This window comes from Aegilops tauschii, chromosome 3, assembly GCF_002575655.3.
Source record: "Aegilops tauschii subsp. strangulata cultivar AL8/78 chromosome 3, Aet v6.0, whole genome shotgun sequence".
NCBI classification, from domain to species: Eukaryota; Viridiplantae; Streptophyta; class Magnoliopsida; order Poales; family Poaceae; genus Aegilops; species Aegilops tauschii.
Window position 1 is genome coordinate 590,026,080 of NC_053037.3, and position 12,389 is coordinate 590,038,468.

The 12,389-nt window shown below is 45.0% G+C and overlaps 2 protein-coding genes across 2 annotated transcripts; both read left to right on the forward strand.

The window, feature by feature from the left end:
* The first annotated feature begins 1,006 nt into the window (after positions 1–1,006).
* LOC109733496 (uncharacterized) lies at positions 1,007–5,017 on the forward strand. The gene is made up of 4 exons (XM_040385826.1): positions 1,007–1,655; positions 3,081–3,180; positions 3,525–3,605; positions 4,374–5,017. The coding sequence occupies exons 1-4, from the start codon at positions 1,393–1,395 to the stop codon at positions 4,392–4,394; spliced, it is 465 nt and encodes a 154-aa protein (XP_040241760.1). The 5' UTR covers positions 1,007–1,392; the 3' UTR covers positions 4,395–5,017.
* A 5,374-nt stretch (positions 5,018–10,391) lies between these two features.
* LOC109733469 (glucan endo-1,3-beta-glucosidase GII-like) lies at positions 10,392–11,483 on the forward strand. The gene is made up of 2 exons (XM_020292694.1): positions 10,392–10,464; positions 10,552–11,483. Exons 1-2 carry the CDS (start codon positions 10,392–10,394, stop codon positions 11,481–11,483), a joined length of 1,005 nt encoding a protein of 334 aa, XP_020148283.1.
* The last annotated feature ends 906 nt before the right edge of the window (positions 11,484–12,389 follow it).

Consider the following 12,389-nt stretch of genomic DNA (forward strand, 5'->3'; position numbering starts at 1 on the left):
AGCCAATCCTTCCTCAAGATAATCCCAAAAAGAACCGTTCAAAGTAGAGTTCTGTCAAGATAATCCTTTTCCTATTTTCCCTGTTGTTCTTTTCAGTTATATAAGAAACCAATCTACTTGATCTGACAGTATGCAACTGCACAATAATTAAGTAATTAGGCATCCATCACTTGTACAGCATATCAATCTACCTCATGTGAAAATTGCAGACTGCAGTACTAATCCAGATCTACACGACAAGTGAAATACGTACCTGGAATCGGGTTGCTGATGGGGATCCATACACCCACCAAATTTGGGATTAGAGGGAAATTTTAGGGATTAGGGTTCTGACCAAGGGTAGGGGGCGGCTGCCATGGGGGATTCAGGCGCTTGTAGGGAGGGTCGCGAGGGGGGCGCTCGGCATGGTAGGCAAGAGGCAGCCACCACCGCCGCTGGGTGGGACCTCCTCGGACCTCAGTCGCCATGACGGGGAACAAGGGACAGGGGGGCGATATCCATGGCGGGCAAGAAGAAGACTTGGTAGGGGTCGACCTCCGTTGGGGAAAAGAGGGGAGGACGAGGGATTAGAGGAGGAGGAGGGAGAAGTCAGTCGCCTGCGTCGCCGTCTCCTGAGTCGCGCCGCTTCTCCTCTCCAGCGCCTGTTTCTTTTCCTCGAGCGGGACGAAGCGGTAAGTGGGGCGGGGGGCTGCGCGCTACCGAATACCACTGTTAGAGTCTGGCAACAAATGAAGCCCTCTCATGCGTTTGGATTTTCAGCCGTTGGATTGGCTGTCCAAAACGATCCTGGCCGTCGGAGGTTCAGATGGAGCGATCTGGGCCGTTGGACGTTCAGATGGAGCGATCTGGGCTGCCGGATCGAAGCGGACACTGCTATAATGAATAGTGTCCATCCTTGTTGTGCCACCGCCTGTGAATTTGCTGGGCCGCCGAGGGCAGTACCATCATTCTCTCGGCCTAAAGATGAGGGCTCGCGTCGCCGCTCTCCTCCCTCCTTCCCCTCGCGCAGCCATCGCCCGTCTTCCCCTCGCGCAGCCACACCCCAACTCCTCATCCAACCCTCCCGCGACCAGAGCACACCCCAGGCCGCCGCCATCTCCTTCGTCCAACCGGCTGCCGCCTTCGCCAATTCCTTCTCCCCTTCCGTCCTCCTCCTCCCGCATGCCCCCCGTTCGTAACCCTAGCAATGGATGAGGAGGCTGAGCCGCTGCCCGCCGCCGGCCATGGCCTTCCTCTCCTCTTCCTTGGTCGCCTCTTCCTCATCAAGGCAGTTAGAGCGGATGGCATGTCGGTGCGGAGAGGCAGAAGCTGCCGTCTCTGCCGGTCGACGACGGAGAAACGGCCGCAGCCGAGGAGGACGGCCATGGAGGGGAGGGCGCGGCCTCTATCCGGATGAGGGGAGCAGCGGCCGCACCCATCTTCTTCCTGAGCAGCGGCCGACGGCCTCGGCTTGGAGCTTCGCCCTCTTATTCGCGCGCGGTGCAGCAGCGACCTGAGGGCGAGTTCAAGGCACAGTGGTGGTTCCAGCACACGACGCAGGGGGATGCGGCGGTGCTTCCTTGCCTCATCAGTCCGGCGGCAGATGCACGCCCGACATTGCCATGGAGGCTCCGACCCCGACGCACCCTCCTGGTTCCTGGTTGCATCTCCCCCTGGTGAGCTCCTCCTTTCCTCAGTTCCTCCTAATTAATTTTCATTCTGCAATAGAGCTTGGGTGCCTGGGTCTCTTTTAACTTAATCCCCACAAATCCTCAGATTGCTATGTGCAAATTCTATTTTATCCATGCCTACACAGTGCACAACAGAACTCCTAGCAGGCTTGCAATCTCATGCGAAGGGAAGATGTGTTTCTCTGTGGCTAGCACCTGCTCGATCAAATGCCTAGCCATTTCAATCGTTTAATATAGGAAATACAACGCGGACTGAAACAGGATGCCATTCTGTGCAGCCTGTTCTCTTTAGTTCTAGGAATCCTATGGTAGAGGGTGGTGTAGTTCTAGAAATAACTTTCAGCCATTTGTAGTTTTTCAGGTTGTAGTGTGTCAACTTTGCAGTGCGGAGCTGCATGCAGACGGCGCTCAAGGCGGCCAACTCCGTCGTGGGGCTCGCCGGCATGGACGTCATCCTCTACGCGCTTTGGGTGCTCCGAGCCTGGTCCAAGCAGCACTCCGTCGTGGGGCTCGCCCAGTTGCTCACTGCTGGATTTGCTGTTTTACCCCCCAATCTTTTGCTGCCGCTCCTCATTCCTCCGACCGAATTCACGGCGAAATATGTCGCTCGGCTAGCCGCCGCACCCACCGCCGACCGAATTACCACCGTACTGCCTAGGCAGCGCTGTCGCCGTCGTGCGTGGGGAAACCAGCACTGTACCAATTTCAAGTGCACCGAGCTCATCCATTGTGGTTTAGATCAGCTTTCGCCTTTCCTTGAATGCTCTTGTTCATATTTATGCATGTTTCCTGATTCCCCTTTTCTCATCTGTGATGTGATGCTCATACGAAAAGGAAGAGTAAGAAGAAATCTATGAAAGATGATAAATTGGCAATAGAAGAACATGTAGGTGTAGAAGCTGGTTGATGCTGGCAATTGGACTCTTATCTCAGAGTAAATTATCTTCAGATATCAGAATAGTACACTGGTTCAGAAATCAGAATAACTACTATCTGGGTGCAACTTGCTGGCAGGGCAGTTAAATTAGATATCTTATTTTTCATTGTATCTTGCTTATTACTTTTACTACAAATTAGTGTTCAAGACAACCTTCTGTTGTTTCATTCCAGCAAGTTAGCTTACAGCCGAAGATAGTTTATCCAATCCAAATGGTGTAGGTCGAATAAAACTTATGGCTGGGGTAAAAATATTTGTGGTGATCAGCATCTTCCTCTCGCTTCGCTGTTAAGATGTCGACGTGGCGCTACGCACCGGATGATTTATACTACTACCATGTTTTTTATGTTGGGTCTGAGAAACTAGAGAATTCATGCCTCTTTGCCATGCCAGAGTATTCTAGGGATTTCTTATGAATATACTGTATGTAATATGGGATGGCTATTTTGATTAAGAGATCAATTTTTATGCAGGTTTATCTACACTCTTCTCAGCCTGGGAATCATCATGTGCTTGCTGACCTGCTCGGGCCACATCGCCGCTGAAACTGCAAACAACCCCTGCCTGTCTTGTGTATCCTTGGAAGCGTCTCATACTAGGAGTTGTGTTAGCCTATTTAAGTGTGCTTACATGGCAGCTGCTACTAGTTTAACAAAATTCCTCAAAGCCTTTTGCGTTGTCACATAAAGACCAAACCTTGCGTGCTTTTTTCCAGATATATCCATTTCAAAAATATGAATGATGTTTCAAAAAGAGGGTCATGTCTCTAGCAGTTAAGTTTTGAACTGGAACTGTTGACTCCTAATAATAGTTTGCTGAAACCTTAAGTCTCAGTTATGTTCTTGGAGCTCTGTGACCTTAGATGTACCGTGTCTTTGTAATATGGACTATTTTGCCTTAACCTGCCATATATGTAGCACGTGATCTTTGTATTCTTGCTTGTGATGCTGGAAGCTGCAATCGGCGCCGATGTATTTCTTAATAGCTACTGGGAGGAGGTAAGGAGCACTTCAGCTGCTATATACTTGCTATTTCTGTGTGTATTTTAGAACCAAAATAAGGTCTCTTTTGTCGCCAATTTTTTTGCTGGAATGGAAGTCGTCTTAAGAACAAAATGAAATTATGACTGGTCGAACCTGAGAAAGTTTACTTCTAAAATATATCCATATGTCTTCTTAAGAACAAAATGAAATTATGTCTGCCCGAACCTGAGAAAGTTTCCTTCTAAAAATATGCCCATATGTAGTTTGCATAGTATGGCCTTTTCTTTTCACGTAGTATGAGAAATACATGCAGTGCTCTACTTAAGATATTCTCTTCAAAATGACATCTCTAAATTACTTGATCGCAGATCATTATTGAGACATGTTTGTTGCGTATTTTTCCTTTTTATTTTTCACCCTTGCATCGAGTGGTTTATTTATCAGGTCTGTTTTATGTTATTTTCTCTGTTCCAATATAAATATTCATTTTAAAGGTTTGCTTCCTGGTGTTCTAATTTGGGATTTCTTGCCCTACTTTTGGCAGTACCTCCATCAAAATTAGAAAGACGTTTAAGTAATGTTGTGTTTTTTGGGCCATGCTTGTGGATATACTCACTCCGTTCCTAAATATAAGCCTTTTAGAGATTCCATGCAATTTATAAATTATAATTTCAGTGATGTCTCATCCTTCTCATTTGTTGTCCAGTTTTTTCTTAGAGTAATGGTCTTATGATTCTGTTTGTATCTAATGCCATTTTCTATGTTTTTCTTACTTATTTTCAGGACAAATCCCACCAGACTTAGCTCTAAATGAAGTTATCATAAGAGTAAGTAAGCAGCACTTGTTGTTCTGTTTTCTGATTCTATTGGGAAAGCTCAATATTTGCAGTGTAAGATCAAACTTTTGCTTGCAGAATATTGAATGTGCGCTAAAAAGTATGCAGATTTACTCATGAGGGCAGAATCCTGTGAATTTCTTTTGAATCGATTGCTCAATTAGGAATAATACATGATAGACATTTTATTTTATAACACCCGTGATGAGGACATGTGGTGCGTAAATTCTATTCATAAGTTTTGAGGTCATAAATTATAATCTCGCTGTCCAATTAAACACAGTGTTATATGAATCTCCATCAGCAGATCCTTGCAGCGCAACATGCAGGGTGAGCCAGATGGCATGGCGTTCAAACAAAGCCATATTTTTATTTAGTCTGCTATATAATGTACTGCTATCACTATATGGCATAGAAGAACCATCTAAATCTGTTATCCTGGACTGCCAGTGGCTTGCTTTTGGTGTATCAGTGTATTTTTGAACTGGATGAAGAAAACCTATCACCATATGTAATCGATTTGGTACTACGGTACCATTTTCTATGGGATGCATGTATTCTGCTTGCTCCTACCTCTTTCATTACGAAATATCAAATGTTGGATCAACCTGAGATAGGCAGCGCGCCCCAAAGTAGTATTACGTTGTTGTGGCTATGTCACCGATGCATAATTTTATATATGTGTGCTCGAACATAGGGTTGGACAGGGCAAACTCCCTATATTGGATACAATTATGTTATCTATAAAAGCAATTTCATGCTTTCATGCATTAAAATGATCTATTCTTGGCAACTATTCTTGCAACAATATGTACTTTGTTTACTTGAGCCACGCACCGCGTGCCAATGCATGTTTTAGATTGATAAACACAACTGCATTCTGTTATTTTTTATATTTACAATGCTTCAATGATTGTATTACCGGGTGGGATATGACTATACCCGACAGCACCGCTGTCGGGTGCGGCAAGCCGCATTTCCTACCTAGTACCAAGGAAAACCGAGCGGTGAGGCTCCGAATTGGAGAAGGGGAGGCGCGCGTGTTGCGGCGGATGGGCCAATATATGGGTCCGTGGTCTGAATCTGGTTAGGTTTTGGAACAGTTTTCAAAGTTCACAAACATTTTTCGCGTTTTTATTTGTTTAATGGATGCAGACGCCTGTTTTTAGGAAAGAAAACAAACTCAAAAACCGTTCATCTCAACCCAAGTAGCCACCTCTATGACAATCATGAAATAAATCACCAAACTTGTAAGTGCATCGGGCCTATAGCGGGTGCCAGCGTACTGGTTTGCTCACGGTCCAGCGCAGTAGAGGGGGAGCTCCTATCTGGCGCTTCAGGTGTCGCCAAGCCCTCTATAGTGCTCTCATGGAATGCACGGCAAGCTGCGGCCCATTAGCGCGCTCACTCCCCACAGTCGCTTCTATCGCTCACTCACTTGGCCATTCTATCCACTGCTCACAAGCCATCTAAACATCAGTATCTTCTAATTAAAAGATGAAACCAATTTCGGGTATTTTATACATTAAAAAAATCATACCTTTAAACAAAGTTTACAGATTTGAAAAAAAATCACAAATTTTATAGTGTTTTTGGATTTTAAAAAAATGAATTTGGTTTGTCTTAGGAATTTAGTTTTTCCCAAATTAGAAAACATCGTGGAGTTTAAAATTTAAGAAAGTTTTTTATTTAATTTATACAACCCAAAAATTTAAATGTTCACGATTTTTTAAAATAAAAATAACGATATAATGATAAAAAATACGAAAACAAAAATGAAAGTGATGAAACAAAAAGCTGTAAAAGGAAATAACAAAGGATGGAAAAGACGAAATAACCGTCCAGAAGATTTTAGAAGCTTTTCAAAACCAGTTTCTCCGGGAAGCTTGTTTTGGGTCAACACGTTTACTTCACTTGCTCACACTAGGTGTGCGCTATGGACATGTTTGGTTGTTAACCGAACTTTACCGCACTTTTGTTACTAAGTTGTGGCATGCCATAAAAAGTGTGATGAATAAATTAGGCCACAAGTGTAACAAGATTTGACAAAAGTCTATGTATATGACAGATGGGACATGCTGCTAAAGAAGTGTGGTATGCCACTACTGTGATGGTACGTGAAACAGACAATAGTTTTGCAATGTGTGGCTATGAATTAGATGACCTTATGTATGGAAACATACAATACTTTGGTAATATTTCGATGGGGATATTGAGTGGTTTATTCAACGAAGGCTATACTAGTCAGGAAGCTAGGTGTCTCGAGCAGCTAGCTTTCAGACACAGGCAAAGTGCAAGCATGCTTATCGCACAAGTGCGCTGGACCATTAGTTGACTGCATTACATGTTGGATAACAAACGAATCAAAACTACTAGTTAGCTCTCCTATCTCTAAAAGAATAGGTGCTTCGAAGATAAAGCTTCCAGGAAATCGTTTTCTATCACCACTTTCTTGAACCCCCAAGACTTGCGAAGATAAAGCTTCCACAAACGGAAAGTACTTCGACGATCAGGGGATCAGTGATATCAGTAAATGGCTTGCTCCTCCTCCCAATAGTTTTGCAATGTGTGGCCATGAATTAGATGACCTTATGTATGGAAACGAAGGCTATACAATGTGTTAACAACATAGGGATTATGTCGGCACCAAGCATGGCCAGGTAACACTAACGCATGCTGCCTAGGAATGTTCAATTGAGATAGAGATTTTCTTGTCGTTCTGACATAGCTCTCCGGATCAATATCCTGGCCGTAAGTGCATCGGTTCCGAGAATGCCGGATGGACCACATCACCGTGATGATGGTCGCTCGTACTTGTTAGAGAACATTTGATCACATGAGATGTATCTCGCCCAATCGCTTGGACGGAAGCGCAGTAATTTTATGCCAAGCAGGAGACATCCCTCCTCCCAAAATCGCCTTGCATGCTGGAGAAGAGCATACTCCAAATCCTTTGTCTGTCGCTTCTCAGATGTTGCATGTGCTATCATCCTTTGATGTGCCTATATCTCATAGTGCACTCATGAGGTACGATGCCCCATAAGGCATGCCACAAATACACTCTTACTTTCGGGACAACCTTGTCAGATCAAACGGTTTTCCACAAATGTTATTCATCAACTGAAGTTCATGGAACATGCCCTTCATCTAGAGCTCGTTACGTAGATTTAACCGTGTACATACGAGATTCCTCATGTGCCCGTGCAAAGAAATCCTCACCACCACCTTGCCGAAGGCGAATATTTCAAATGACCTCCACATCCGGAAGGATAAAGGTGTCCCGAATTAACATCGTCGCCATGTCTAGTTCACATCATCTATAAGACCATTGACATATTCGACATCAGTAGCAACCGGCTTCAACAGTGGAGACATGGTTAGAGTGGAGGGAATCTTTGTGCATTCATGCATTGATTTTTGAGTCGTCCCGAACTCTCTGTCTAAGACCCGCCTGCAATGCCTCCCACCTAGCGACAATAGTCCTCCAAGTTGCCAAGGGTGACTGGTACAGACGATTGCATAAAATCATAATGTGGAAAGTATCTTTCTTTCATAATTCTGGCACATAGGGTGTTCGGATTTGTCATGAAACGCCAACCATGTTTCCCCAACAGGGCCAAGTTAAACAAATGCAAATCTCTTCCGCCTTTGCACTTGTGATGCCAGTTTTCCCAAGAAACCAAATGAAGGGATCTCTCTTATCAATGAATATTTTGCCATGCAAGCGGTTAAGATTTTACAAACCTTTTTGGTCAGCAAAAAACAGCTCTGAAAGCACCATTTTAGACAAGCCACAACTTTGGACTGGTTTTACGTCCGTGCGTACATACATACCCGGTGTACACGTACGTCCGGGTCACGAGACTAAAATGGAAAACAACATGGACAACTCATTTGGTTGGATGGTTAGAGGAACATTGGTATCCCATCCACTAGGGTTCCAGTCATAGACTTGACACTGATGCTCGTATTATTTGAATTTATTCTAGACCATCTCATGATGTGCATTTAGTGGGAGGAGACGTTACTGTCGACTATGAAGACGTCTGTGATGACTTCATCAATCACAAGATGATGTGCCGCCTCTCGGATGTGCTCATACGGGTAGGACGCGCGTGCGTGCATTTATAGGTATGAACTAGCAAATATGCCCGGCGTTGCAATGGAAAACAAAAAAAATTATGCGCTAATCAAATAAGTGTGACTCAATACCCTGATATATGAGCATACTCTATTTTAACACAATGGCTCACCATGTTGCCACTTACTTTTTTTCTCATCCTCGCCAATGATGGTCGCAATGTCCACGTGATCTTAATGCATTCGACGTTGGTAAATCCCAAGGCTATGAGCTTGTCAGTGCATGCCACACTTGTCATTATGTTGCCCGTGCGTTGCAACGGGAGACAGAAAAATTAAGCGCTACCCAAATAAGTATGACTCAATACCCTGATATATGAGCGAACTCTATTTTAACACAGTGGCTCGCCATGTGGCTACTTACTTTTTTTCTCACCCTCGCAGATGATGGTCGCGATGTCCACGTGATTATAATGCATTTGACGTTGCGAATCCCAAGGTTATGAGCTTGCCAATGCATGCCACACTTGTCATTATCGACCACGAACTACTCCCAACGCCAAGAAATATAAAGACTTTCGAAAAACTAATCAAAACCTAGACATAAAAGACTTTTGGATCGGTGAACAGTTTTTCAAATCAACTTTTTTTTTTTGAAATTTTGGATTTTCTCAAAAAAATAACAAACATTAGTTTTGTTTACGAACATTATTAAACGCAATTTCGAATTCATTAACATTTTTGACTCAACAATTTTTTTTGAATCGTTGAACTTTTTCTAAAAATTAGGGAACAAATTTTAAAAAAATATTTATTTTATTTTTGTGAACATTTTCTAAAATTTCATGGACATTTTTTCCAGATTCCTGAATATGTTTTGAATATACGATCATTTTCCCAATATCATGAACATGACTTTTTTCCTCGACCATTATTTCCGAATCGCGATTTTTTTATAATTTGCAAACAGTTTTGCAAAACCACCAACATTTTTTGAATCTGCAAAAATTTTATGAATTCGTAAACATTTTTTTAATTCACGTATATTTTATAATTTCTCATACATTTTTTTGAAGACTCAAACTTTAAAAATTTGAAAATCCCGAATTAACTTAAAGAAGAAAGAAAACAGAATGAAAAAAAAAACAGTTGAGTGAAACCCCGCACATGGGCCAGACCATGAAAGCATACATGGGGGAGGACATGCGTTAGAAAAGGGAGTTAAAAAGTGTGGAAGCCAGGGATGTAAGCAGATATGCGCCAACCACTCTGCTGCTTGTGGATCAGTGGCTTATATCTGTCTCATTTCTTTAAAACAAGAAAGTAGGATGGCAACTTTTGATCCGAAAAATCGAATCGTTTTCTTCACTAATAGATGACATACTGGGTAATTTATAGCAACTTCTGGAATTTTTTTTCGACAGACTGCCAGAAGCAATAGGCACTTTATTATTAGGTAAAGATAAAGATATATATGTGCGCATGTATGAATGCCGATCTTGTATGTATGTACTGTGTTAAAAAAAGTTGCGTTACGAACGGATCGATGAGGTGGGAAAAATATGAACGTGACAATTCTGGGCGCGACTGGTGCAGGGTCTCAAAGGCAGCTGGTTGCGTTGGACAGTTGGAAGTTTGGAACTCATGTACATGTCGCGCCACACACCTGGGCACCTGGCTACCTAACAGAGTGGAAACAGATTTGAAGTCAGGAACGAGAATTGACCAACTACGAACTTGCAACTCGCCAAACTTCTTCGAATCCGGCCGGTATGTATATATAGGCCGCGTCTGCATGGTACACTTGCATGCAAAAGGAGTTGAGTACGTGCTCCAACTGTTTCATAGCTACCTGAGGAGAGGAGAGTGAGTCAGCTGCTCGAAGATGGCACGGCAAAATGCTGCCTCGGCGCTCGCCGCGGCGTTGGTCCTCGGAGTCTTCGCACCCATCCTTACCGGTAAGCTACCAACCAGCACGACTCCGTTGATCACCAGTGTCAGACTAGGAGTCTATGACCGATTACTCGCAATGTTATCGTGTGCAGAGGTGCAATCCATCGGCGTGTGCAACGGGATGCTCGGCGACAACCTGCCGTCGCCGGCCGACGTGGTGCAGTTCTACCAGTCCGAAGGCATCGGCGCCATGCGCATCTACGCGCCGGACCCCGAGACGCTCCGGGCCCTCGACGGCACCGGCATCGACCTCATCATGGACGTGGGCAACGGCGACCTCCTCGCCCTCGCCTCCGACCCTGCAGCCGCGGCCGGCTGGGTCCGGGACAACGTGCTCGCCTACCCGGGCGTCCGCGTCAAGTACGTCGCGGCCGGCAACGAAGTGGACGGCGACGACACGCGGAACATCCTCCCGGCCATGAAGAACCTCAACGACGCGCTCGCCGCGGCCGGCCGCGGCGACGTCAAGGTGTCCACCGCGGTCAAGATGAGCGTGCTCGCGTCCTCCTCGCCGCCCTCTGACGGCGCGTTCAAGGACGCGTACATGACGGACGTGGCCCAGCTGCTCAAGGCCACTGGCGCGCCGCTCCTCGCCAACGTGTACCCCTATTTCGCCATAAAGGGCGACCCCAACATCGACCTCAGCTACGCTCTCTTCCAGCAGAGCACCACGACGGTGAGCGACAACGGCCTCACCTACATCAACCTCTTCGACGCTATGGTCGACGCGGTGTACACTGCGATGGAGAAGGTGGGCGCAGCTGGCGTGCCCATCGTGGTCTCCGAGAGCGGGTGGCCGTCGGCAGGCGGCGTTGAGGCAAGCGTCGAAAATGCGCAGACGTACAACCAGAACCTGATCAACCACGTCGGGAATGGAACGCCCAAGAGGCCCGGGCCGCTGGAGATGTACATCTTCGCCATGTTCAACGAGAACCAAAAGGACGGGGACGAGACGGAGAAGAACTTTGGGCTGTTCAACGGCCCCGACAAGTCGCCGGTGTACCCTCTAAGTTTCAACAATTAATTAAAGACGGAATGCATATTCATGCCTGCATACGTATCTACTACCAGGATCTCAATAAGCTGCAAAATAATTCATGAAAACACTTATTAACTAGGTAAGATCGGTGATATGAATAAGAGCCATTATGTTCCATAAAGAATCGTTTCCCCTTCCGTACAAAAATCTATCTATCTATCTATTTATCTATCTATCTATACCTACCTATACTAATTCTAGACTTTCTAGAAATTACCATGTTAATTAGATTTTAAGAGCCGTTCATCTGGTGGGACTGAGTTATTGCGGTGTAGATTAACCCAGAGTATTAACGCAAAAGAAATTCCCATGTTAATACAAGAAAACGAAAAAAATTAAGAATCATTTATTTTTTGGGACTGTGTTTCTACCGTCCAGATCTAAACTACAATCGCTCAGGACTTGCAAAAACGTGGAGTGCATGGACTAAGTTATCTGATAGCAAACCGCTCAAGAAAAAAATTATCTGGTAGCAATCAAATCCCAACTTTCTTTTAAAAAACAAATCCCAACTGTATTTTTTTTAAGCTAATCCCAACTGTATTAGGCATATGCGTTATCTTCATGGCTTCCTAGCACGCATCTCCTTTCCCTCGCGCATCGTCTTCTTCCTGAGTCTGGATACTGACACGAGTTAGATCAGGCGGCAGGTCACTTCTCCCGATTGATTTGTATTGCTCCACCCCAAACAAGTTAGGGCGGGCTTGGCCTCAGTCCTGTGGTGCCATCAGCCCCATTCTTTTTGAGATTGTCAAGCAGAAGATGACTTGCTGTTCGCCGCCGCCAAGTTCTACTGCCATGATCTCCGGTGCTCGAGGGATGGTGTTACCGCTGCAGCCAGACATGATGTTGCGTGTACACACAACACCAACGTCAGATTATATGGCTGGT

Coding starts and splice junctions, on each gene's coding strand:
- LOC109733469 (XM_020292694.1), top strand. CDS start 10,392: ATGGCACGGCAAAATGCTGCCTCGGCGCTCGCCGCGGCGTTGGTCCTC. Junction 10,465..10,551: donor CTTCGCACCCATCCTTACCG/GTAAGCTACCAA, acceptor TATCGTGTGCAG/AGGTGCAATCCATCGGCGTG.
- LOC109733496 (XM_040385826.1), top strand. CDS start 1,393: ATGAGGGGAGCAGCGGCCGCACCCATCTTCTTCCTGAGCAGCGGCCGA. Junction 1,656..3,080: donor CCTGGTTGCATCTCCCCCTG/GTGAGCTCCTCC, acceptor ATTTTTATGCAG/GTTTATCTACACTCTTCTCA. Junction 3,606..4,373: donor TTAATAGCTACTGGGAGGAG/GTAAGGAGCACT, acceptor ACTTATTTTCAG/GACAAATCCCACCAGACTTA.